Source organism: Halichoerus grypus, chromosome 8, assembly GCF_964656455.1.
Source record: "Halichoerus grypus chromosome 8, mHalGry1.hap1.1, whole genome shotgun sequence".
NCBI lineage: Eukaryota > Metazoa > Chordata > Mammalia > Carnivora > Phocidae > Halichoerus > Halichoerus grypus.
The window spans coordinates 74378377-74406282 of NC_135719.1; the positions used below are offsets into that span (position 1 = coordinate 74378377).

Consider the following 27906-nt stretch of genomic DNA (forward strand, 5'->3'; position numbering starts at 1 on the left):
AACCTGAAGCATAGATATAAAAATGCCTCTTTGTCCCTTCTGCATTTTTATGTCTTTATTATAAATATCATTAATTCAAGCTGTCATATGCTACCTTTTTGTAATTGAAAATACTCAAAATAATGAAACATACTTACTGATTAAAAGAAAAGGCTTTCACCACCATGAATATCACGAATGTTATCAGGCAATATTGACAATTTACAGTGAGGCCCAAGCACGGTGGCCTTTATAATTATAAAACAAATGTTTTCATTAAAGCAATTAAGAAAGTTTAGTTTCAATTAGTAAAACTATTCCTATACACAAGAACACAGAAAGGGACAAGGACAATGAGATCACTACAGAGAATTAATTGCCCTGCTTAATTCCTTTGGTATGCTATTGTTTCTGGCATTTACCAGAGTTTTACAACTAACAATATGTAATTCTGAGAAGCAAACAGGCTTTGAGATTTTTTTCTAAGTCCGTTCGATTTCCTGATCCTCTGTAAATATCAATGATCCATTCAGAAGGAAAGGAGGCAGGAAACAGGGAGCTTGACAAAGTTGGAAAAAACTAGCAAGGTGCTTGGTTTAAAAAAAAAAATCTTCCAATATTTTCTAAATGCTGTCCTTGACTTCTAATGGCATTACAATGTGATTTCTGAAATGAGGAGTTCTCCATTAGATTTTGGAGTGACCTGGTCATTCAATTCCAGACATGGCTTTCTGTCTTCACCCAACCTCAACTAATGGCCCAACCAAGTAACAAGGAAGGCTGTGTGGTCTCTTAACACCTACTGGGCTGTTGACATTGTCATGCATCCCATTCGCCTTCCTGCATCACCTTTGATTAAAATTAATGGCCCATTCCCAGTGTTGGGTAGCTTATTTCCAATCCATTTGTCAGCCCAAGACAGTGGTTTCATGGCCAATGTTCAGAAACTCTGTTTTAAAACACTCTTGTGTACATCTTGAAAGGTCAGCATTTTAAACGTAAATAACCTTTTAATGACAAGCCATATTTAAACTAGATATTTAAGTGAAATTTTGTTAGAAGTGGATGTCCTTTATCCAGACTTTGGAGGATTGATGCCAGAATTCAGAACAATCTCCCCTCCTTGAAATATAAAAAATTTTAAGTTAACTATTGAGATAAGGAAATACAAATTTAAGTAATTTTACTTTAAAAACAAGAAGAATTTGGAAAACTGGACTGCAGATGAACAAGACTGGAACAAATTTCTATCCTCTCAATACATTGGCCACAACGAGAATATTTAATGGAAAAGACATTTTTTAGAAGCACCTTGAGCTGATGTTTCCCGTAGCTGATCAACAGTTTTAAAAGCTGGGTTGACATTAAAAAACTGAGACTAATAATTTATTAAAACTATCCTAGCTTGATCAACCTTTGCAGATATTAGAATCTGTTTCAGAAAGAAAAATGATTATGTTTCTGACGCAGCTCAAAACAAAATTTCGAAGGTCACCAAGCTATCCAAATGCACATACTAAAACCCCTTTAAAAGCAGATGTTACACTCCTGTTCACTGCCCCAAAATTACCAACACAATACCTACAACTTAAATTTTGTCACTTAATGTGAGACAAAACAAAACAAAACAAAACAAAACTTGGGCAGAAAACATCAGGTGAGGCTAGGGACTCTTTCCATCTTTCAGTGGAGAACTTCCAAGTATAACAATGTACTTTCTCACGCCACCCTCTCTCCCTCCCTCCCTCCCTCCCTTCCTCTCTCCCTCTCAGTTTGAAGTTGATACAATAGTAACTGTACACAAAGGACAGCTTCTAGAAGTGTCACCACTAGTGACATCACATTTTTTTAAAACAAATTTACGAGGTTAATCCACACATTTGAAATACCATGTTATGTTAGTGGGTCTCCTCCCCATTCTTTTATTTACTAAACTCTCACTGCCTTGCCATCCCTGTTTCAACTCTCACACTGTTACTTTCATCCTAGATTTCCTAAAAAAGAAGGAGGGAACAATGTGGGCAAAGTTTAGAGGAAATGACAGCACAAGTACAGGGAGTAGCATTATGAGCAGGTGGCCCTGCTCACCTGGTTTAGGCCCCAGGAGAAGTTTCTATCATGGATCATCCCACTGGGATATTTTTAAGGTCAGCCCCATCCATCTGGTCTGATTTCCTGGCCTCTGTATTATGCTCCTTTCCTGGCCCCCAGACCTTTAAAGATTCCTTACCACATCATTATCCAAATCATTGGGTATGGATATAAAATTGGGTTGACCATCTTATTGGGGTTCCAACTCCATGATCTAGAGGTTATGGCTCAGTCACCAGGCCACACTACTTCTTTTCTGTTCATTCTGTCTTCATTCCCTTGTCTTACTGTACTTACTCCCTGTTTCCCACATACTGGATGCAAGGCAACTGCTCTGAAGACAGTTAATGTTTCCTTTTCTTTTTTTAAAACCTATTCATTGCCCCACTCTTACCACCAACGTATGCTTTGTATTTAATGCTCAAATGGCTAACTGAATAAAATACAACTGCATTTTAAAGAATACCCATGCCTTCTACAAAGCCTACCTAGACTGACTTAATAATTTTCTTTCCTGATTTAACTTCTCATTAATCAACAAGGCACAGGGACAACAAATGTGGCCCAAAGTTCAAGGTTTTATTTGATATCTTTTACTGCTATCTTTCATCCTTGGTCCCAACTGTTTGCTCTGAGGTTCATCTCAATCATCCAAGATTGGTCATAGCTCCAGGTACTGAATCCCTTTCCTTAATACTCATGGGAAGTTTTTCTACTTTTTTTCTTTGATCTGCAATATTTTAAATAACATTGGTATTATCCATTCCTTAAAGTATGGGCAGAATTCCTCACAAACAACAGTCTGGGCCTAGTGCTACTTTGGTGGGGCGGCTCTTTGGTTACTTTTCCCATTTCTTTGACGGCTACCAATCTGTTTAGATTTTTGTCTCTTCTAACAGTCAGTTTTGCAATTTATATTTTCCTTGAGAATTATACATTTCATCGAGGTTTTTATAGCTCTTTGTACATATTGGAGCCAAATGGTTACTTAGGATTCTTTGAACTTCCCAAGTAGAAAACTGGTTGTTTCAGTAACCTAATGTTTTCTTTAAGAAAAAAAAAAAAAAAGCATCAGAATTAAGGAAAAAAAGAAGAAGAATATTAGCTAGAAAGGACAAAAAAAGAGTAACAGTAATGTTTGAGAATAGTGCTTTTAGTATAACTTCCCAAAATGTTGGGGATCAATATGAAATCAATCTCCAATCCTGTATAACCATCTCATTCAGTGAATATAGCAAATATGAAGTAAGGTCATATTTAAGGTGTATGTTAAAAACACCCAATATATTTCATAACTACTAAGCTTGTTGATGTCACAGTTCAAGTGTTCATTATCAAAATTAACAGAATATTCTTGCTTAAAAGCAGACCTCTTAGCCTCGAGATCCACAAAAATGTGGGATTTTTAGATAATGTGTGTGACCCCTGAAACACAGTATTTCTGAACTTGTAAAGTCTTAGAGATTGCTAGTCCAATATTCCAACTTACACATAAGTGGCCCAGAGGACTGAGGTGACTCACCATGACCTAGGCCTCTCGGATAGCTAAAGATACAGACAAGAGCCTACATCAACCACATTCTAGTTCGTCCCAACAGACCACATACCACTTTTAATTATGGCAAATATTTAAATTTGATCACGTGTGACATTTATGAAGTAGAGAAAAAATTCTTATTCTACTCCTAGAGGATCTTGAAGCATAAGAAGGGTGATGACTATCTGTCCAATATTATTTAGGTGACGTGTGCCTAAAGAGGAAATGAACTAGGTAATCTCTTGATTTCTAGCATTACAATGGCCCTCTCTCCAACTGAAGTTTAAAAAAATCAATGAAACTGCATCCACAGATAAAACTGATGTTAAATTTTTAAAAGCAACCCAGGTCTTCATTTATTTTTAAGTTGCCAGGCCTGCCTTTGGAGGGGATTTTAAAAAGGAATTACACATACGTAAAGAACACTGTGAAAGTTTAATTTCTCTGGCCTTTTAATTACCCTCGCCTCTAAATGCCCCAAAATATCCAAAGCAATTAAGTACTAATTACACAATTTCTTTTTCTAAAATAAAGGGCTGATTTTGAGTCAGAGAACAAAACACATCTGAAACTAGTTAACTTATACTTAAGAATCATAGAAGGGCATGAGGACTACCAAGGAAAAGTTTGAGGTTTTCTTTTGTTTTATTAAAAGGCTTTAAATTTTTAAGAAATACAGTTTTTCCCAGGAAAATTATGCAAAATTCCAGTTCATGACATCTGAAAATGAAAAGTAACATTCTGACATGGCCTTTTATCTATGAATTTGTCAAAAGGTTTCTAAAATGCTAGGTTAAAATACATTGTATGATAAAAAGAATCTTAACACCTATTACATTTCTACTAAATTGAGGAAAGGCAAAAGATATACATGAACACAAATGAAAACTACAGTATATCTTTTCTACTCTAGTATTTTGTTTTTCTGTATTTTTTGTTTTGTTTTGTTTTTTTCCCAAAACACTGTCTCATTCAGTACCTGGAGCTATGACCTTCGTATCCGTATTTTTATGTTCTCAAAGAGTGAGTTTCACAGTCTTTTCCACCCAATTTAAGAAGTCAGCAAGGTTTCAGTAATAGATGTTACTATGATATGCATACCATGGGCAAAGGTACACAGAACAGATATGCATTTAATGGGGAGACCCACAGCACAGATAAATGAAATCTTTAGAGAACCCCAAATTTCATTATAGCCATTAGTTTCAACCTCTTCCCCCAAAGCCTCTTATCAAAGCTACTAATAAGGAATACAACTGACTGCTCTGACCTTGTCCTTTGCTTATGTCTTCAGGGGACAATACTAGTGAAAATTGAAGTGCCCTAAAGATAGGAAACAAATGGGAGGTCACACAGCTGGGACAGTACAAAGTGGAGCTGAGCAGGCTGGTCCCTGCTGACCGGTGGCTGTGGAGACAGGAGATACGAATATCAACAACAGAAGTAGAACTCTTCTATATTTTACACCACATTCTAAATTCTTGGGGTTGAATGCCACAAAAGAAGGGACACATCAGAATGGTAGAGTGAAAAGGGCAAGTTGTTGGAAAGGCACCGGCTGGGGCCAGTTTCCACTAAACAGAACAAGGGCATTGAATGGAACACTGTCCAACTACCACATTCTGAGGAATGGCTGAATGTTAGCTTTTGCTCTAGTTTTTTTTTTTTTTTAGCTGTCGTCATTGATGTCAGACCCTTTCGCAGGGCCAGCTCCATCTGTCCCAGAACTAATCTCAATGAAGAAAGGAGTATTAGCAGTTCTGAGACGCAAAAAGAATCTTCTACACACACACATACACACACACACACACGTGCACGCGTGCACGCGTGCGTGTGCATATACCCTAGAAGCCAATCTCACAACAGATTCGATTCCCAACGCCTTTTGGTCATGGGGACTAAAGTTCCAACCTGTAACTAATTTTCTGTGGAGTGAGATATTTGATTTTTTTTGGTCCTGCATCCCATTCTGTCTGGCATTGCCATCCTACTCTCATGATACGATTCTGGGGAATGACCAATAATGTGACCCCCACCATCAGCCTCAGGGGTGGACACTTGTAGCTGATTAGAGGCCTTCCTCAGATTCATTATGGGCAAAAGAGAATCACCAACTTGTCTCTGGGACTAAGAAGCCTAAGGAATAAACAAACTAGCAACTACCAGGGATCATCTTTATTGCCTAAGAATGAAGCCAACATGGAAAAAAGCAGAACACAAGAGGGAGAAAAGAGAGACTGATGACACTGTTTTTGTCTTCTGGATTCTATACACACCAGAAGCAAACTCCTCTCCTTTGGACTTTCCAGATATACATCCTTGAGTATGTGTATAATTTAGTTCGACTTGATTTTTGTCACAAAGGAGTTCCAATATCTCAAGTGGCCAGGAAAGCAGACAATCAGCAGACATGAGTTATCCAACCAGAGCCATGAGGAGGGAAGGGCCCAGGGTAACCTGTCGTCAAAGTTCCAGAGACTGTGTTGTCTTCTAGCAGCATATATGTATTATCCATGGTTCTTTTCTCTTGGTCCCAGGGAGAAGTGCACACTAGCATGTTCAATAAGGGGAGTAAGATGATCCCACACCATGATAATTTCCTCAGGAAGGAAGAAGGACCCAATTCCCCATATCCCATTTCCAATACCACATTCCCATGATTCTGAAAACTGTATCTTATTTTTAACCTTCAGAGAGTTAGGAATTTAAATACTTGATACCTTATGAAATACCCAACCATGTCATTTCCCTTTAGCCTATATAATCATATGTTTTATTTCTAGTTTCTTATTCTCTACTACTAACATCTGCACATAAACACAACCTTAGCCCTCTAAATCTCATCTGTTCCTGCTGCCTGTTCTTCAGCTGAAGTCATAATCCCCCGTTTGTCACATCATAATCACTCCCCCAACAGAGCACTATTGCTTCAGGTAGGGAATAAAGCAGCAGGAACAGATGAACTCTTAGGAACGAAGATCCTAATTTTTTACATCAAGGGACATCCTTCACTAAGCCTCCCTGGCTTTACAGATTACACCCTCCTGGAGGCCCGCAGAGGTATACACGAATGCTAGAAAAGCACCCATGTAAAATAAGCTGGTTTGTCATAAGGCAAGACCAAACATGGGAGCGTGAGGCAGGGAAAAAGCAACTGCCTCTCAGGTGTCACTCAAAATAATTGTTCGCTTCTACTAACAGGGCAACATTCACTGGAAAGAATACAGTATCTCCAGAGCCATCCTTATTAAGCCAAATGTAACAAGAATTTGCACCAGACAGTGGCTGTGGAAGGCACTAATGTAAGTCCCTCTGAGCTGGAGACATGCCCCCCCATGGAGGATGAACGGTTTGTCTCCAGCCTCTGGGATAAGCTCTTTCATAGCCTCTGACAGTGCAAACAGTCTCATCGTCTTCTTACTATCACTATTTTCCTTTCCTCCCTTGCCTTTTGTCCAAAGTTCCTCCTTACTCCTGAGAAGGAGAGGGTGGGGGTAGGGAGAGGCAACAAAACATGGTCTCATTAGTCACTGGAGAGAGAAAAATCAAAACATCTCCACCAGTAGTTAAAATACCTTTTCTATTTTGTTGGTATTAGAAATGGAACGAACCCTTAGCAGTGGGAATAAGGATGATCACAATGCTTGTTGGTCAATTTAAAGCTTAAGAAGGGCTCTTTGGGCATCTGTGCCTAGGAGTGGGCAGCAGGCTCTTCACATCTTCTCAGACGTTAAATGCGGATCAATAATTCTATATTACTATTCTTGGAAAGAACTGACATGAACTTACCTGAAACTTATCTGAAATTTTCCTTCCAGGAAAAATTCAACTTTTATTTTTTTATCCCTAATGGTGCCCGCCCAAAGTAAGTACTTCTTAAAAGATATCTGTCTGCTGAACCAACGAAAGAAAAGACTGGTTATAACCAAGCTAAGGAGCTCAGCTAGCCGGCCTAGAAGCACATGGTGACAGGAAGGTGCTGGTGAGAGAGCAGATGAATAAGTAAAATTCTATCACCACTTCAGGAAAAGTAGCTTATGGGCCAGTAGCATTTTCTTATATGTAAAGGGTGGCTCTTGATTTTTAGTCTAATCTATACCTTTCTTTCAAAAGTTTAATAGAAGTAGCACAACAACAGCCTTGAATGTATTTATTTTCATTATCAAGACCATCAAGTGAGTACCTACGGAGATGCACTAGTGATGGAACTGTATTCTTACTGGGTTTGACATGGAAATAGTGTGCATCACTGTAAGCATCCAGAGGGAACAAAATGCTTACCATCACGTTCACACTAACTAGTAGTAGAAAACGTGCTCAACAAGAGTTAGTTGAAAAGAAGGCATGAATAAAAATAAAAGAATTACAAGAACTCTGAGAAATTGCTAGAAATTGTGTACATTTGTTTACAGCTTATCTCCCTACTAGACCATAATTCCACAAAAGGAGGAACTTCATCTGACTTAATATTTAGTTCCTAATAAATAGTACCTAACTCAGTAACTTATTTTTGGAATAAATCAATAAATGTATGAATAAAATATATGTTTTTAGTAGGAAAAACTAAACATTTATTCAACTTTGATTTCTCTGAATACAATGTACCTATAAATTTATAAATAGGATAAATCCATGAGTATATGCAAATCTTCAATGAAAAGCACTCTTCTTTTTTTCTTTCCAATAGTGCGTGGTTAAATCTTGTGCCATAACAACTGCTCAGTATATGGTTATGAATCAAGGAAATTAAAAAAATTATTAGGGTTAAAATAAAGGTTATTTATTTTTATTTTTCTCTTCTATTAGTAAAACGGTCATATAAGGTATGTATTTTATAAAATTACATATAGAGCACAATGAGTGGAAAATTTAGAATGGCATAGACTTTCAGGGAAGTCATAATTCTTAAGAAGGGTTAATATGTAAAAATAAGAATCCTTGCCTTTTGAAAGTAGTGGCCAGATTAGAAACCAAAAGAATGAGAGAGAGAGAAAGAGAGGGAGAGATCGGTTTTGCTTTTGCTTATAAAAGAATCAAAGTAAAACACACGTTTGTAATGGCTCTGCAACAAAATTCAAGATGTATACATGTAAATAAGAAAACATCAGATTAGTGGTCTATTTATATACCAATATTTTTCAGTAGTTGACTTGAAATGATAATCTATCTAAATTTACCTGGCACAGTACTTTAGACCTAATTAATCACTGTGAAGGGGTATATATACAAGGTAAAAGAAAACCCCAGAACAATATTTCACACAAAGCTTTGAATTCTCATGCTTTAACTTGTAAATAAACTTGTAATAATTCAGTACTACATTAAAATGCTTAAAATGCATAGAATAAATTAACTTCTTTGTATGCTGATAAGGAAATGCTTAAAAACAGCACTGAGGTTACATGGAATCAGCTAAATATCCTATAGCTCATTTATTTTAGAGATCAGTTAAGTATCACTTTGGGTGTACTTTAATAAAATAGTTATCTCTAGACCTGATAGCACAGAGAACTAGATGGGACCCATGAATAGTAAGTCCCCTTTCTGAACTTGTATGCAAGTGCTAATGACTCTGGCCATGTTTCTGCATTGTCTTTGCTAGCCATGGTCAATTCAGTCTAACACTGTTCACAGAATCAAGGGAGTCAAGGACGTGGAACTCAGTTTAGACCACATGTAAGCCTTTTGCTCCTCCTCCCTTACATGAAAAAACTTGCTACTTTTACATACTGAAATTTAATTCACTAATTTGAGGCCATTTTCCTAAATCAATTTTCTTTAGCCCCTGCTAGAGAACATTTATGAGATCTCCCATCTTAAAATTATCAACAACCTGATAATACACTCAACTCCATTCTCCAGTTCATTAATAAAAATATTGAATACTAAGACTTAAAACAGACTTTTTGCAGGCTTGTCTTCAACATCCCTCCCCAATTTGATGTAAGGCCATCCAATGGACTTTCCTTGGCCAAATCTTTGTCCATTTTGGAACAAAGGTTGTGTAATCTAATATTCTGTGATTTTTTTCAACCTAAAAAAACACACTATGCAGACTTAAATATCTACATATAACAGATGTGTACAATGCACATTTAGGTTGGTATAGAACCTTTAAAATTACATCTACAGTGGAGAAGAGGAATTAATTCATTGTAGAGTGCTTTATGGTTTCTGTGATCAATTATCAGATGTATAACCTTCAAGGCTTAATTTTAATGCTTCAGATATTGAAAGAAATAACAATCTATAACAAGATTCCACATTGGTACACACACAAAAACACATGTCCATGTATACATGTGAGGTTTTTAAAAATCACACTAAATCTATAATGACAATTATTGTCTCTCATAAAAATAATAAAAGCTTAATATTTGACTTTCAAGTAAAAGTACACTCTGATTCCATACATTAGACAAACATATCCAACATGAATTTTTCTAACTATTCTTTTTAACATATAAAGCATTTTATAGGCAGTATTTCTTTTGTTTCTTTGTCTCATAAGACCTAGATTACGGCTAATATCTCATGACACCAAAAGTAATACTGCAATAGATATTAAAGCATTTTTTCAGCCACTTATTCTATAAAATATTAATTGCAAGCCTGTGCATGTGCTGTATATATAGGGATTAGGTAACTGAGTTCCTGCTTAGTTCTAAATCAATAAAAGATAACATGCACAGCATCAATCATTGTTCACTCTTCTTTTAGTATATAATAACTGCGAGTGGAAGATTTTTAAAAATATATATTTAAGCACTCATGCAGATATTACAAGCTAGAGAGGATGTAAGTAATACTTACCTAGGAAGGACAGGTTTTTCTCCAGAAGCATGTCTCTTAGCAGGACTTCGTGCTCATGACCAATGGCACTAAGAAGTTTTAGTTAAGGAGGGTAACACAGGTGGAATTATACAATTAAAAATATGCTAATACCAGGTCTCTACTTTGAGATGAAACGGAAAATAGAGTAATCATAGCAACTATTTCCACCTTTAGCCCACATTTCTGAGGAATGAGATTTCTACATACATGCCCTCATTTAATGATTCAGGGGAATTTTTCTATTTCTGTAATGTTTATATGCATTTGGGCAAATAAAGATTTGTAAATGGATGTGTACCTTATCTTCTTTTGAAAGGAGGCAGAGTCATTTTAAACATCCTTTGTACTATGTTAAAAATCCCTTAATTCAATTTAGTGCATTTATTAAGCACTTACTAAATGCAGCAAAGAATACCAACCAGGCTTTGCCTTAAAGGAGTTTCCAGTCTTACAGAGTTCCATAAATCTTCTAAGAATCCATACTTGTCCCAGAGCCAGCATTTCTAGTTTCTGTCCCACTTTCAGCCTACGGTTGGTGATCTTATGTGACGGGGGAAGCCAAATAGCTGACTTGTTGAGAATTCTAGGCACCGTGGAGGAAAGACTGCATGTTGCAAAGGACTGTGGGGTTGGGGTGCGGGTGCAGAGGATTCTTCAAGTCTTCCTCTCGTGTGCAAGAGCGCACACATATTATCATATTCATAGAAACAGATACGCACACACACATGTAAATTCTTTGAGCAATTACTATGAGGTAGGTACTGTGTTAAGTGCTTTATGTATGTTTTTTTTTTTAAAGATTTATTTATTTATTTATTTGAGAGAGAGAATGAGAGATAGAGAGCACGAGAGGGAAGAGGGTCAGAGGGAGAAGCAGACTCCCTGCTGAGCAGGGAGCCTGATGTGGGACTCGATCCTGGGACTCCAGGATCATGACCTGAGCTGAAGGCAGTCGCCCAACCAACTGAGCCACCCAGGCGCCCTATGTATGTTATTTCATCCTTAGTTATTATCATCCTTATTTTATAGATGAGGAAACCAAAGCTTAGAAAAGAATCCGCACACAGTCATACGGTTCAAGTGTGGCAAAGCAAAGGATTGGAATATGATGTTCACAAAGCCTTTTGTATGACCTCCATACAACTTCTTGAAAAGTATTAAAATAATTATGTAAAAATAATTGATACTAGCTAATATTTCTTAAGCACTGTAACACAAAGCCTCAGTGTTAAACAGTTGGGGTATCACCTTTTTTTTTTTTTTTGGTAAGTCCTCAATAAACTTTGGTTATTTTATTGTTATAGTTTCACAGATTCATTACGTTCAGCTGCTCACACATGCATACGCCATTTGCTTCATTACCATCTTAGTTACTGACAACCCCATGCTGTTCAAACCAGAATGCAGGAGTCCTCAACTCCTACCTTTCTCCCACACTCCTCTCAATACATCAGCAACTCATGTTGGTGTCAACTTATAACTAAATACAATATTCACCAAATTTTTACTACTTCCTCTGCTACCATCCCAGCCTATCATTTTTTTTTAAATTTTTTAAAAAAAATTTAATTCCAGTATAGTTAAAATACTTAGTGTTATATTAGTTTCAGGTGTACAATATAGTGATTCAACACTTCCATACATCACCCAGTGGTCATCACCAGTGCACTCTATGATCCCCATCACCTATTTCACCCATCCTCCTACCCACCTCCCTTCTGGTAACCACCAATTTGTTCTCTATAGTTAAGTGTCTGTTTCTTGGTTTGTCTTTTTTTCCATTGCTTTTTTGTTTCTTAAATTCCATATATGAATGAAATATGGTATTTGTCTTGGACTGGCTTATTTCACTTAGCATTATACTCTCTAGATCCATCCATATCATTGTAAATGGCAAGATTTCATTCTTTTTATGGCTGAACAATATTCCATTGTGTGTGTGTGTATGTGTGTACATACACCACGTCTTATTCCTCCAGCTATCAATGGACACTTGGGTTGCTTCCATATCTTGGCTGTTGTAAATAATGCTATATAAACATAGGGGTGCATGTATCCCTTTGAATTAGTGTTTTTGTATTTTGGGGATAAATGCCCAGTAGTGCGATCACTGGATCATAGGGTAGTCCTATTTTTAAACCTCCATACTGTCTTCCATCATGGCTGCACCAATTTGCATTCCCATCAACAGGGCAAGAGGGTTCCTTTTTTTCCACATCCTTGCCAACACTTGTTTCTTGTGTTGTTGATTTTAGCCATTCTGACAGATGTGAAATGATATCTCATTGTAGTTTTGATTTGCATTTCCACTTGGGTTATCATCTTATTTAACCTTCACCACCACCACATGAATAAGTACTATTATTAATCCCATTTTTATAATTACAGAAAGCAAGGTTCAAGAAGGCTGAGGAACTTTCTGAAGGTCCCATGGCTGGTAAATAATTAAATCAGGAATAGGACTTGGAATTCTGCTCTATTTTCCAAAAGGATGAGATTGCACAATATCTGAAAAGGAGCGTTATCCTATTCTGGTACTTTGATTCTGTCAAAAGCATTTGGTATTAATTATCTAATTCTCCATTGGATAATGTCAACCTGGTCGTACCACTCCTCAGCTTACCAAAGACTCTCTGATTCTGATCATGCACTGTAAGAGTGCAATTAAAATGAAATAAAATGTATGCATTATTTAAAAAAATTCCTAGAGCATTATCTGCCCTTTATCAACACATACAGGTGAATATCATTTAAATCATAATTCAAGCGATGTGGCCACTCATGTCCACCGTCAAAATGAGCCCCAAGTCTTCATCATTGCAATTTTTCCTTCTGTTGTCCCCTCCCCCCACCATGCACGTGGTGTGCTTATTTAATTTCTAATTGGAAACAGAATAAAGGAACAAAAATTTTCAAATCACAAAATTTCACACATTTGCAGAGTCCACTGAAGATATCTGATGAATATCTCTCTACAGTGTCTCATTATTAGGGGCATCCCACATGTTAGAACTAAATAATTTACTTCTAATCCACATAAATGCGCTCTCACTTTTATTGTTGTAAATTATTTACATCTAAAATGTTGAATCATGAAACTGAGGTTACTGATGGTACAGAAATGAAACCCACAGCATTTTAAGCTTCCTGCCTCATTATCTTTCCTTGCTTCTCTGTGTAGGTCTTTGTGTAATAGCTGTGTCCTGGAGTCACACTTTGGAAAGTTGAGGTGGCTGGTTTCTCACACCTTTTGTGTCAGTGACTATATTTGTGGCAGCAAAGGTGTGGATGGACATGGCTATGCAGGAAAAAATGTCGCAGACACCAAAGAAAAAGAACGCACAATGACAATTTATATACTCTTTGCTACTGTGCTTTTCGTGGTGTCTTATTTGTAAATGACCAATTTCCTTTATTCTACTTACACAAATGTCTACATGTAACATTTTCATAATGGAGTAAAAAGATTTTGCACCAATTCTATTTACTAAATGTGTACTTTCTTACAAAATGATGTAATTTACCGACAGTAAGCAATGTAAACATTACTAAATTATCAGAACAACATACAAATAGCATTTTCACTCACATGGAAAACTACTAATTTTTATTCAGTGTGAAATAAAGTAATTCCTGTGGATCAGTCTAGGAAACATCTATGCAAGTATATTTACATTATATGAAACTGCTACTACCTCAGTGCAAAAATAAAATCAGTTCTCTATAAATTTCCCAGCTTGTTTTACTTTGCATGGTAAAAGCAATCACCGATTTGAAATTTGGGAAAGACATACTTCTTGATTATTCTTTGCTTGATATAAACATATATAAAATACAAGGTCTAGAACACAAAGCTTATAAAAACAGTAATTTTACTGGCAATAGGCATAATGGAACTGCAAAATTATAATCTAGTCAGTGAATGCAATTTATAGACATTCATCATTATCTTTATCAATTGAAATCATGTACTACATTAAATTCTACTAGCAATAACACAGCCAAAAAAGGAAAGTGAATGATGGCAAAAATGTAAAGAAAATACTCCGAACAGAATTTATAATGCTCTATAAGCAGAAAACACTTAGACTTTGTCTATAATAATACCTATTATTGATGTATGGCAGTGACCATGGGGCAAAACTTGTAAATAACCTCACAAGCCATTTTCTTAGCCAGCAATGCAGCAATCTAGTTTCCCGTAAGCATCTCAACTATTACTGAAAAATAGCCTCCTGGCATTTACAAAGCAGTTGACTTCATACTTTAGTCCATGCATATATAATTAGATAGTTATATTTAAAATCAATATGCAATCCTTCAAAAGACATTATGCTTTTAAAACCTTAACTTTAAATTGATTTTTAACTATTTTATATGCTTTAAAATTAACATGTAATTCCACCCCAGATACTCTGAGATGGTGTTAGTTGTTACACAAATGTGCTAAACTTTATCACTGTAGCAACATGAGGTTGGCACTCCTACAATTTTTAATGCTATCATTAATTTTATACTGAAAATAGAAGTATGGTTTCACTTTGGTCCAATAAAAAGGCAAGCTTATGACAGTGCTGTGATTTTATTAATTTAAACTACATTGGGGGAACTGACTTGAAGAATAAATATGTAAAGGGCTGTAACTTAGGTAGTGAATATTCCTACAAGAGGGCTCTGTGAAGAGATTATTTTTCAAAGGTTAACTTTATAAAAAAGAAAATGAGTGAGTTTCCTTACAAAAATTTTACAGACTCTAAGCCTTTGTGAAAATAAGGTGGGATAAACAGACACACACACACACACACACACACACACACACACACACACACACAAACACTTGACTTCCAACAAAAAAGGCTGTCAACAGAAAGCTTCCTGACTGGTAGCACTGAATCTCCACTGGTCACAGTGCTATCCACACTCACAAAACCTCTATTAGGAAGGCTGTTACAGCATTAAGAAATGCAAGACTCGTGGACTCAGGTGGAAGATAATTTTCATTAAAAAAATTACTAGTTATTGACCCTTTAAATAGTATTTTCCACCCAGGATTATCAAAATTCTTAGTATTGCCACAATGCTACTAAATGTATGGATGAAGAACATGCCCCTTCATGAAGTAGTGACTGTTGGCTCAAATCCCATTTCAAGAAGTAAGCATTAACTCTTTAGTAATCTCAATGTCTTTAATGAAGAATGACTGGACGTCTGTTTTCATAGCCTTAAGTTCAATCCAGACGGAAAAATTAGCTTGGTTTCTCTAAAGTTGTTTATTATGGATGCAAATGGCAGATGGATAAATTAGCTTGGTTTCTCTAAAGTTGTTTATTAGGGATGCAAATGGCAGTGCAGACTGTAATCAGCATTTAAGCAACAAGAATCTACTGCCCTTTCAGATGTGATGGTCTGCGTGGCATTTTAATCATGTCATCCTTGAACTCCAGGCTCAAAATTTATTCTAGGAAACTCAACTGAATTTGGCTCATTTTAAATAGAAATTTGTTCTATTTTTTTAAAACGTTCATTGGACTGGTGAGCCACACTCCCAGATAGTAAGTTACGTGCCCAATGACTCTGTACCTTTAAACTCTCTGAAACCCCAGCTTCCCGTGGCCCATCTGATTTTCCTTAAGCTGGAGGAAAGGATGGTCTGCAGTGACCCTCCAGCTGACTGAATGTAAAGTAGAAGAGTATGAAATGTGTTTTGTGAAGCAGAACTTTATGTCAGGTTAAAGCTAGACACATCTCCTCCACTGAGTCTGAGCTCGTCAATTGCACACCTAAAATTTTATGGGAAAGGATACTGTTTGATGCAGTCCACCAGTGGTCCATAACAGCAGTCGTTCACGATGCACTGCGGACAAAACAGAGAAGGGGTCTGGGGTCACTACGAAAACTGTTACCGTGAACTAGTATCCTAAAAGCTGTAATTACGTTTCTTAAAAAAAAACAAACTATCAAAGGCTGTTAAGATTTAATCACAGAAAACAAAAATCACATGCTTTTTATTCACTATAAAAGCAAGCTATTAAAAAGTGAAATGCTCTTCTCGCAAATATTGCATTGCCATTTATGGTGCACCCTGACCTCAGTGATAGTTTACGATGACAGTAATTAAATGAGGTTTAAAATCCTTTACTCTGCTAGGCGGATAGCACTGCCACTGAAAATAGACAGCTGTGATTAATACCTGATAGACCTGGTTTGCTAGAACTCCATCTGGAATCTGAGAAGGGTCCCGTAGCATACTATTTATAACAGACTTGGAGGCTGTAGAAGAAAAGAGATGAACTGTTAACAGTCAACATACTTTTAGTGCAGCATGAGGTGTGACATATACCTATATGTACACAAACCACGAAAATGAAAACATTACCGATTCTAATAATTTTTTCCTTTTTTTTTAATCGAAGAGAAGCTTTTAATTAGACCATTTTGCCAAGTTTATAAGCCACACTGCCAGATTTGAAGATGACCTAATTTTTCCAAGGTAAATTAACAAGTACAGACCTAAAGCATATGTCTCTTTGCAGATACATTAGCTTTGGAAAAGCCCGCTTGGGGGAAAAAACACAGCAAGAACCATCAGAAAAGAAATAGTTACCTTTTGTGGCTAAGTATTTTATTACTAAGCATATGTATCTGGAGAGCTTAGTGAAGGCAGGTCAGACTTCAATGATGTCGATAAAAATAACTTTTAGCCAAGAAAGAATCTCTGAATTCTAAACATTTCTGAAATAATTCTCATCAACTGCCATAAAATGCTGTGTCCATTTCACAGATAAGGAAAGTAGGTAAAGTTGATTAACCATTGAGGGAATCTTAAGTAAGAAAAAAATATATATTTATTTATATATGAATTTTTGTCCCAAAATACGTCTCCTCACAGCCAATTGTAAATTAAATAGACCTCACCCCAGGAAAACCTATAGAAGAGGCTAGGGGAGGCATTTAATGAAGAATGCTATATCAGATCACACACTTAGCATACGGAGGCAAGAGATTCTGGCCCTGCTCTTTTCTGTAGGCGTGTGGAAGCCAAGGTGACCAGAACTCCTCTTCCTTTGCACGGGAAGAAGGCAAGTCTCTAAACTAAAGCTAAGTCTAGTGCTGCCTAGGAATCAATTCTTCCAATCCTCCAGTGGAATCATTCCCAAACATTCAGCAAAATGGCTTAGGGTTTATCCACACAAACACAAATTAAAGTACATATTGGATAATTATCTAGTTAATAGAATGAACACAGACCAGGGATCAACATCATTCATGTTGAGATGACTTTTGTTTTTTTTTTTGTTTTTTTTTTGTTTTTAAAATTATTATGTTCTTTATCAAGTTCAGTACCATAAGATCAGTGACAGATATGATAAATGTTAGTAAATACCGTGCAAAGAAATAGGGAAATTACATCTTTTTCACTTAAGCACAGTACTGAGTCCACAAAGAAAAAATGCAGTACACTTATTTTAATTATTTCCTATTCTGCATGTGTATAGCCACATTTATGTACTTAGCCATTTGTAACTATGTGTTTGTTCTGCAAGTGTGGAACACATATCTGGAATCCCAAGAACATCATCACGAGAGGAATAGGAATACTATCCAGCCCTATGTCTACAACCAGCTCCGCAACCAGGGCAAATTTATGGAATATGGCACCTCTCAGATTCACTATTTTCTTCTGTAGAAAATGACAATATTATCTGAGCTGACTTCGTTAAAGGGTTTTTGTGTGAGTCTCTATAGAAAATAGCTACAACGGCTATTTTGTTGTTGATTTTGTTAAAGTTTAAGTAATAGTAAGAACCAAACTATATGATAACTCACTGCAAATCATAGATCAAAGGGTCTTTTTTTTTTTTTTAAAGATTTTATTTTATTTATTTGAGAGAGAGAGCACAGAGGGAGATTGAGAGGGAGAAGCAGACTCCCCCCTGAGCAGAGAGCCTGATGCAATTGGGCTTGATCCCAGGACCCTGAGATCATGACCTGAGCCGAAGGCAGACGCTCAACTGACTGAGTCACCCAAGAGCCCCCCAGCCAAAGGCTCTTTTTAAAATAGACGAGAGACAATACTCTAGAACAGAAGAAGATGAGGTCACAAAGGAAATATTATAGAAAAAAGAAACCAATGACATCCTAATTTTCCTCACAATATAAATTTTTGAATACTGTGCTTATCAGAATTAAGAATCATAGCCAACACACTTTTTAAAAAATAGTCTGAACATATTGAATAGAACACCATTCAAATCAGAGAAAGCTTACAAGAACAAGTCAATCATTTTAAACTGAAAAGTAAAAACTATATATCGAGTCCACATTCATTTTAAACTCAACAAAATGTCTTTTCCTTTTATTGCAACCTGCCATTTTTTGGAGCAAGAAAATGATAATAAATAGGGTTTCAAGGCCTTGGCTACAGACCTAGGATGTGCCTGCCTTCTGTTTGAGGATTTTAGGACTTGGGCTTCAACAAAGTTATGCTTGTGTCTCAGATCAAACCAGAGCGCAAACTTAATTTTACACACATATTCTGAAGCTAAAAGTGCCAAAGGGATGAAAAGTATCAACCAGGTAAGGAAAGGCGGTTGGATAATCTTGGGATGACTAGGAATAAGAAGGGCTCAAGGAAGCCAGTACCTTTCATAAGCAAGATGTCCACGGCCAGCTACTACCTATGTCCAAGTTGTATCCATCTTTTTGACCATATGTGGACAGGAGACTTGTTCTCCCTAACCTTTGCTAGAGGCATTCATCCCCTTGATTTCAGAGTTTACCTCTGTCACTGCTTCAACTCGCTGGAATGTCAGCTTTCTACCAAGCAGGTACAAAGCAGGAATGCACTAGTCATTTGGAGCTGTGTGCACAGGGATAGGGGAGAACTGGTCCCTGTTGAAGCATGCTACGGAAGAGAGGCAACAGGCAATGCCCGGACTAAGGCATAATGCCCAAGATTATGATCTGCTTTCTGTGAAATATTTCAAGAGCCTAAAACAATAAACATCCATGCCCCTGCCACTCTGACTTAATGTCTGTATCTTCAATTAAATTAACTTTAGATAGTCTAATATTAATTTGTGTAAACTGTTTTATTTATCAGTCTTTCTAGAGGTTGGTTCATTTTACTAGTATTTTGAAGGAACTAAATTTTGGTTTTGTTGATTTTCTCTACTGCTTCATTCCTTCCAATTTCATTTAATTCATCCTTTTGTCATTATTTCTGGATTTCTTCTTTGAATTTGTTGTATTATTCTTTTACAAACTTACTATCTTTATTACTTAAATTTTCAATCTTTTATTTCAACATATACTTTTTAAGGCTATAATTTTTCCTCTAAATTCTGCTTTAGCTACATGCCACAAGTGTTGTTCTCATTTATTTATAAATATTTTATAGTTTCCATTATGATTTCATCTTTGATCCATAAGTTATTTAAAAACTTATTTCAAATTTTTAATTTGATCATATTGGTCAAAGTATGTGATGCTTATATTAATTTGAGGGTATCTATTTGACTTCCATTGGTGTTTTCATATGCAATCAATTTTTATAAATATTTTACATGTCTTAAAAAATACTAAAGCTCCTATTTTTGAGGTATGGGGTTCAGGTATGTCTAGTAGGCCAAGATTTTTAATTGTATTATTAAAATATTCTATGTTCTTTGTTTTCTTAAGATTTATTTATTTGACAGAGAGAAAGAAAGTAAGAGAGAGAGAGAGAGAGAAAGAGAGGGAAGGTAGGGGCAGAGGTAGAGGGAACATCTCAAGCAGACGCCCCACTGAGCATGGAGCCCAACATAGGGCTTGATCTCATGACCCTGATAACATGACCTGAGCCGATATCAAGAAGTTGGATGCCCAACCGACTGAGCCACCCAGGTGCCCCAAATCTTCTATATTCTTATTAATTTTTAATTAATTTTAACTGAACCCATATGTAATCTAATCATATCTTCTTTGTAATTCTGAGCACAGCTGACCCTTAATAACATGGGGGTTAGGGGCACCAATCCCCTGGGTCGTCACAATCCCACATATAACTTTTGACTTCCTAAAATGTAACTATTAACAGCCTGCTGTTGACAGGAAGCCTTACTGATAACATAAACAGTCGATTAACACATATTTTATGTGCTATATGTATTATATACTATATTCTTACAATAAAGCTAAAGAAAAGGTTATTAAGAAAATCATAAGGAAGAGAAAATACTGCACTGTGTTAATATTTTTTTTAAATGCACTGTGTTTATAAAAATAGTATTGCACTATATGTGTATGTATAAGAAAAATCCACATAAGTGGACCCATGCAGTTTAGACCCATGTTGTTCAAGGGCCAGCTATATAAGGAATTAAGAATTCACTCACTCCAATTAGGAAGCTCCCCCCTTCCCCATCAGCCTCCATGTTATTCTGTCTACTAATTTTTGCTCAACCACCCTGTTTGTAAACATAATTTCTTAGTTTCTGTGATGGTTAATTTTATGTCAACTTGACTGGGCCACAGGGTGCCCAGACTTTTGACCCAACATTATTCTGGATACGTCTGTGAGGGTGTTTCTGGATAAGATTCACATCTGAATTGGAGTAAAATAGACTGCCCTCACCAATGTGGATGGGTCTCATTCAGTCAGATGAAGGTCTGACTAGAACATAAAACACTGAGTAAAAGACTAGTTTCTCTGCCTGACTGCCTTCAATCTGGGACATCCTCTGGACTCAAACTAAAATATTGGCTCCTCCTGGATCTCAAGAGGATTGGACCTATATCACTGGCTCTCCTGGGTCTCCAGCTTGCCCACTGTAGCACTTGGGACTTTCAACCTCTATAATCGTGTGAGCCTATTCCTTATAATAAATCTCTCTCTCTCCATATACATATATACATACAAGCACACACAACTGGTTCTGTTCTCAAGTACTCTAATGTAGTTTCTATTTTTTTAAATGTTCAATACTTATTTAGATTTACGAACATGTTTGCCAATTTTCTCCTTCAGTGCTGCTTTCTGTATTCTGTTCTCCGCTTTTAGATTCATTATCCTTGTTATTAAAGCACCTATGTATTAGTTCTTTCAGAGGGGACCACTGAGCAGTAAAATCTCTTAGTCTTGTCTTGCCTGAAAATAACTTAGTTCTCACTTTAGAATGATAATATAGCTGGGTATAGAATTATAAGCTAAAAGTCATTTTATTTCAACCATTTGAAAATAAGATTCCACTGACTCTTGACATCTGTTATTGCTAAGAACTCTACTGTCAGTCTAATAATAATCCCTATAGAAATAATTTGTCTTTTATCTCTGGTTCCTTTTAGATTTTTCTTTGATATTCAACAGTTTCATCACTGGGTGCCTGGGTATGGCTCTTTTAATTTAGCCTGCTTGGAATTAGCTATGTTTGATGAACCTAAGGATACATGCCTTTAACCAGTTTGCAAAGTTTTGAGCCACTATAGCTTTGGCCTCCATTCTCTTCTTCTGGCACTCTTAAATTAGACATCTAATAGAAGGCCTTATTACTACCCCCTATATCTCCTACTCCTATAAAGTATTTATATTTCCTCTCTATTCATCTCTTGTGTAATATACTAAAGGTCCTTTCCTTAGAGCCATCCTAAAATTCACTAACTTTTGTTCTAATTCTTCTGACACTTCACTCATCTAATGAGTTTTTCTTTTTTAAGATTTTATTTACTTACTTGAGAGAGAGAGTGAGAGGGCACCCACCCACCCCCACCCCCCCACACACACACGAGCTGGAGGGGCAGAAGGAGAGCGAGAGAGAGGATCTCAAGCCAACTCTGTGCTGATGTGGAGCCCAAAGCAGGGTTCAATCCCACGACCTAGAGATCATGACCTGAGCTGAAATTAAGAGTCGGACTCTCAACTGACTGCACCACCCAGGCACCCTTTATCTAATGAGCTTTTAACTTCAATGATAATTATATCATTTCTAAATTTTATTGTCTTTCTCAAATCTGTCTGCTCTTTTTTCATACTATATTCTATTCTTTCACTTATCTAGTTAGTTTTTACTTTATTAGATCAGTTTATATAATTTTTTTGTTTTAAAACATCATCTTATAGATTTAACCTCTATTATATTCATTTTCTCATTTCCAGTTCATGGTATGCAATTTCTCTATCTATCTGCCTACCTGCCTATGTAGTTATCTTCCCTCTGATGGTGGTTTTCTCACTTGGTTTGTAAATTTTTACTGTGAACTTAATTGCAGCAAGAATTGTTTGACCTGTACTGTGGAAATAACCATGACAGAGTAGTTTCGCGTTTAGTTTGTTTTTTTTTTTTACAGAGACCAGTTTTATTGTTTGTTTCTTAATGTGGGCTTCCTGCAGCATAAACGAGAGCGCAAATTTGGACCCAAATCCACAAATGGTGCTGGCCTATTTCTTTTTTTTTTTTTTAAAGATTTTATTTATTTATTTGAGAGAGAGAGAATGAGAGACAGCACGAGCGGGAAGAGGGTCAGAGGGAGAAGCAGACCCTCCGCTGAGCAGGGAGCCCGATGCGGGACTCGATCCCGGGACTCCAGGATCATGACCTGAGCTGAAGGCAGTCGCTTAACCAACTGAGCCATCCAGGCGCCCGTGCTGGCCTATTTCTAATTTCTCTCTCCAAATACCCCACACTCAAGACCATATACAGGAAGCAAGCTTCCTTGCCACTTTCTCCAGGCCAAGTGGAGTTTCCTCAGTCCTTTTCTCATGGATTGGGCTGTATGTGGAGGCTCACTTCCAACTCCCTTCAGGGAGTTAAAAATCCCAGCCCCAACCCCTCATGTCCATATCTAAAGCTAACAACTCTTGTGGACCTACAAAGTGAGAGTCCCTGTTTACCAAACTGAATATACATTCTCTCTTCATTCCTTGCCCCCAGAGATTGAATTCCTTTTGTTTGAACTTGGTTTTGTATTTTAGAAGATTTCTGTTTGTTTCTTTTTTACATCATTTCTATGTCTTTGTCGTGCAAATGTGGACCATCAATAAAAGCTCATTCTGCTATGTTGCTAAAATTTTTGGAAGCTTTTTAGTAAGAAGTTCAAGGGAAAGCCTCTTCCTCGTTAATTTTTGTGGATTTCAAGTTATTTAAATATATAAAGAGAAGGTCCTTCTAAGAAACGGGAGCCACAAACAATAGAGAGAAGGGCAGGTGGCCAAAAAGCAAGTGGGTTGTAGAGTGGAGTCAAAGTCCTCCCTGATGCATAGGGTCTGGCTGGGCCAGCGAATGGGAGAAGGGTCACTGGTGGCTAGAAAATGAATTGTTACCCTGACTCCTCCAAAGACTGTTGCCATGTCACAGACAGCACTGTGCTAATCATCAAGCTTACCAAGTTTCTGTGGGTTTGAGAATCAGTTCCATTATATTCTTAAATATAAACTCTTTTTTTTTTTTTTTTTGGAGGGGGGAGGCTTAAACAATAATTTCTTAACATGCTCATGATTTGGTAGTTTAGGCTAGGTTAATGGAGATGGCTTGTCTCTGTGTGACATTACCTGGAGTGGATTATCTGGGTGCTGGAGGGTTCACTTTCATCATGATTCACTTACATGTCTGGCAAATCTGCACTTGCTTCTATCTCCACGGGAACGGTGGGTGAAGGGCCTTGATTCCTCTCCAGGTGGGCCTCTCTACGGTTTGCATGAACTTCCCCTTGAAATGGGTTCCAAGAGCAAACAACCCAAAAAACCAGGCAGCACTTTACAGTTCCTTATGACCTAGATGTCACACAAGACCATGTTTATTTACATCTTCCTCAAAAGAGGAAAAACATGCCTTCTAAAGGAAAGGTGAACTTGGAAAGCTATGCCGTCTAATACTTTCAAAGGGAGAGGCAGCATGGAGCAGTGGTTACGAGCTGAGCCTAGAATCAGGCAGACCTGGTTGGAGGCCTGACTCTGCCACCCACTAGCTCTGTCCTCTCAAAAAGCTAATTCATGTCTGTGACCCTTAGTCCCCTCATCTGTAAAAGAGCAGAACACTGGTGCTTACTTTGCAGGCCTGTTGTGAAGACGAAATAAAATAACCCAGGAAGAGCGCTTAACATGCTGTTTCAGACTTGGGCAGCTGAAGCTGTTACCTTGTTGCTCTGCCTGTCCTTAGAGCACAGGGTGGCTTACCTGTTCTGCCCCCCGAAACTGCATTATCCATACATGCATCACTTATTACCTTCTATTGTCAAGAGGGTAAAAGAAGAAAGACTTCATGAGATATATACACACATATATATAAAGTCGGGGGACTGTTCTTGCCAATGTAATGGCCACAGCCTTGGAGAGACAGTCAGAGGTAATCTGACAATGCCAGATTCTCCCTTGCTACCTGCCTCCCCTGCCACGCCCTCTGTGGCAGTCAGTGTACAATGCGCCATGCAATCTGTTCTCCGGAAAGAACCTGGGAGAAGTCCTTTACACATGTGTGTGTATTAGCTTACGGTGCTATCACTCCATGGCGGGAGGGTGTTGTATTTTAAATCTTGTCTATAACCTTATAAGGGGTTTTTCCCTTATTTCAAGCACCAGCAATCAAGCAAGTGGAGACTTTCTCCCCAATGACTCTCACACCCATTTTTATAACTCTTCCTTTCCTTGGTGTAAGCTCAAGTAAGTGGCCCACTACTGCTGAAAGGAACTGCAGCAAATAAGCAGCTGAGTCCTCTATGCTGCTTAAGGTCCCTGGAAATCCTGCCCACTGCAAAGAGTGCCTTTTGACCAGGTTATACCTGAGCTGAAATGAACACTAGACCATATCTAGTTGGGACCCCTAACCCAAGGTCACAGATAGGTTTAAGCATGACAGGTGAACCAGCATGGCGCTGCCTGTGTACTGGATGGCAGCAGTCAGGAGAGAAAAAAGAATGAAGTGAGAGATGGACGATATTGGGATACAGACGAGATGGACCATTTGGAAGCAAATACATACGCAGACAGACAGTGGTGTTAGAACCTAGTTCTCCCTCCAAGAAGAAAAAACAATCTGTGCAGTTGACAGCTGGTGGGGGAAGGCAGTTGCTCCCCAAGTACACCAAAAGTCTTGTCTTTTCATGTGGCTCCTGTAGAGGCTTAGCTCCAGAACAGCTAAGCCTAAAATACCAGCTAGAATTTAATCTTCTCTTCAAACGCTGGTTTAAGGCCTTTGGACATCAAGGTCAGAAAGGTCCCAAGTTACATCTCCATGGGAGCTGGCCTGCCAATGTCTTTTCCGGACATTTTCAATATTGCCAGTGGCCTCCAGGAGCTTACTTACTTTTGCAGTTGGAACTATTTCTCAAAAATTCCAGGCAGCCCACTAGCTATCCCACTGCACAGGAGTGATCTCTAAAGCAGTCTGATCCCATCTGACAATCTAAATAGGCAGAATCTTTTAACATTAGGGAATCTTATAGAGGCAAATTAAATTCTGCTCTCTAACTAGCACATAATTGTTTAAGAAATAACTTTGACTACAGTCATCAAAGAAAAAAGTATTATGTAAGGACAAGAGGAAGAGGTCTCCAAAGCATGAGTATTCACACCGATCAGACTATGTCAGGCAATTTGTAGATCTAGAGCCACTATACACCATCAACTCTTATTCCACAAACATACACGCAACAGATAGTTATTAAGCATCTGGCTAATGCCAGGAATACACTTAATCCCATCCCTCCAACCCAGCCACCCCCAATTCTATCCTCCAAATCTGGAATGTTCTTTCTTAACTTTCCCTCAGCCAAAACTTCAAAGCCCAGTTCAAGTCTCATCTCCTCCAGCAGAATTTCCCCTTATGTTTCCAATCCATTTGCTCTCCCCTCCCTCATAGTGGGGAGAGAACTCATATTGTCTACCAGTCATTTGGCACTTGATTAAATATTACTTTGTCATCTGTTGACAGGAGATTGATCAGGATGCCAAGATGTGAAACCATAACCTACTTAAAAAAAAAAAAAAAAACCTGAAGGAAAAAGGAATATTTAGCACAATTTGGAAAAAACAATGTCCTATTTCCTCAATGTTATCTTTAAGTATCTGGGGGCTATCCCATGGAGGATTAGGCTCACCCTGCGGTTACCCCAAGAAGATAAGAGAGAATTCTTACAGGTATATTACCAGTTCCGAAGCTAGAAGGTTTCAGATTTCAAGCTTGGCTTTCATGGTCCTATGTTTATCTGGTCTACATAAATCTTGCTTAACCTTTTCTTTCATCATAGCCCACCAAAGGAGATTTTTTAGACATTTTTTCCTAATTTCCCCCCATGAAATTTTAATGCCACAGGTATACTGTATATCTGCTAATGCGATATTACCCCTTTTGAGAACGGTTCACATGGAAGACTAAGGAACTGTTTGTGTCAGGATATTCGGCAAGCTGCTTACCAGCAGACATATTTCTGTTAACACCTCAAGGTTGCTCTGCACAAAATAGTTACTCAACAAATTGCCGAATGAATTGCCAATAAACTATTCAAAATCCAAGTCCTGCCTATATTCCCTAATGTTATCTCAGTATTTAGGTAGTCAAATGGATTTGACTTAATTTGAACTTTTCTCATTATAGATGAATACGTCTTCAAAGAAAATTTAAAAATATATATATTGTTTTCAGAAAACGTAGACTAAGAGGATGTAGGACACAATGGGTCTTTAAATACTGACAACATCTAATGCCACGTCTCCCAAAGAGAAGAGTGCTTAACGCGGGCATAGGCACATGAAGTGACTTTCTGAGCACACAAAACATTTTTTTCTTTAGCAGTTATGTATTATTTTTATAAGTACTTTCTATTTATGGCAAGAAATTCTAGTTTATAATGTAAGGTGAAATTATAATTTCCTTTTTAAAATAGAATTAAATGATACTTTAAAAATTTTCAAGCAAAAATAGTATATTTATTATTAGTACATGTGGTACAATGGTAGATAGGGAAAACTGTAAATGTACCCAAATTTCTAAAGTTTCAGAAACACTAGTTTAACATTTGTACAAGTCAGCTGAGTATTCAGGAAGATGGGGTGGGGTCACTCAGTCTACCCTATAGCAAGTTTCCACTTCTAAAAAGGAATAACAGCTAACATTTACTGAGTGCTTACCATGGAACCATTCTAAACTCTTCACATGTATTAACTCATTGAATTCTCAGAATATACCTACAAGGTGGCTATCCCCATCTTAGAAACAAAGAAATTAAGGCATGAGGAATTTAAAGATTTTATTTATTTATTTGAGAGACAGGGCGAGTGAGCGAGAGAGAGAGCACAAGTGGTGGGGGGAGAGGCAGAGGGAGAAGCAGACTCCCTGCTGAGCAAGGAGCCTGATCTGGGGCATGATCCCAGGACCCTGGGATCCTGACCTGAGCCAAAGGCAGACGCTTAACCAAATGACCCACCCAGGCGCCCCAAAGCATGAGGAATTTAAATAATTTCCCCAAAGTCCCACTCCCAATTATTGGTGGAACCG

The 27906-nt window shown here is 37.5% G+C and overlaps 1 protein-coding gene across 4 annotated transcripts in view; it reads right to left on the bottom strand.

Moving 5' to 3' along the window:
• The window catches only part of CDIN1 (CDAN1 interacting nuclease 1), a 254139-nt gene that overhangs the window by 146385 nt on the left and 79848 nt on the right, over window positions 1-27906 (bottom strand). For all 4 annotated transcript variants that reach the window (XM_078053403.1, XM_078053404.1, XM_078053402.1 and 1 more), the window contains 3 exons: window positions 16632-16711; window positions 16246-16295; window positions 10421-10488 (listed from right to left, as the gene is read on the bottom strand). In XM_078053403.1, the coding sequence (XP_077909529.1) occupies window positions 10421-10488; window positions 16246-16295; window positions 16632-16711 (198 nt within the window). The remainder of the gene's footprint in view (window positions 1-10420; window positions 10489-16245; window positions 16296-16631; window positions 16712-27906) is intronic.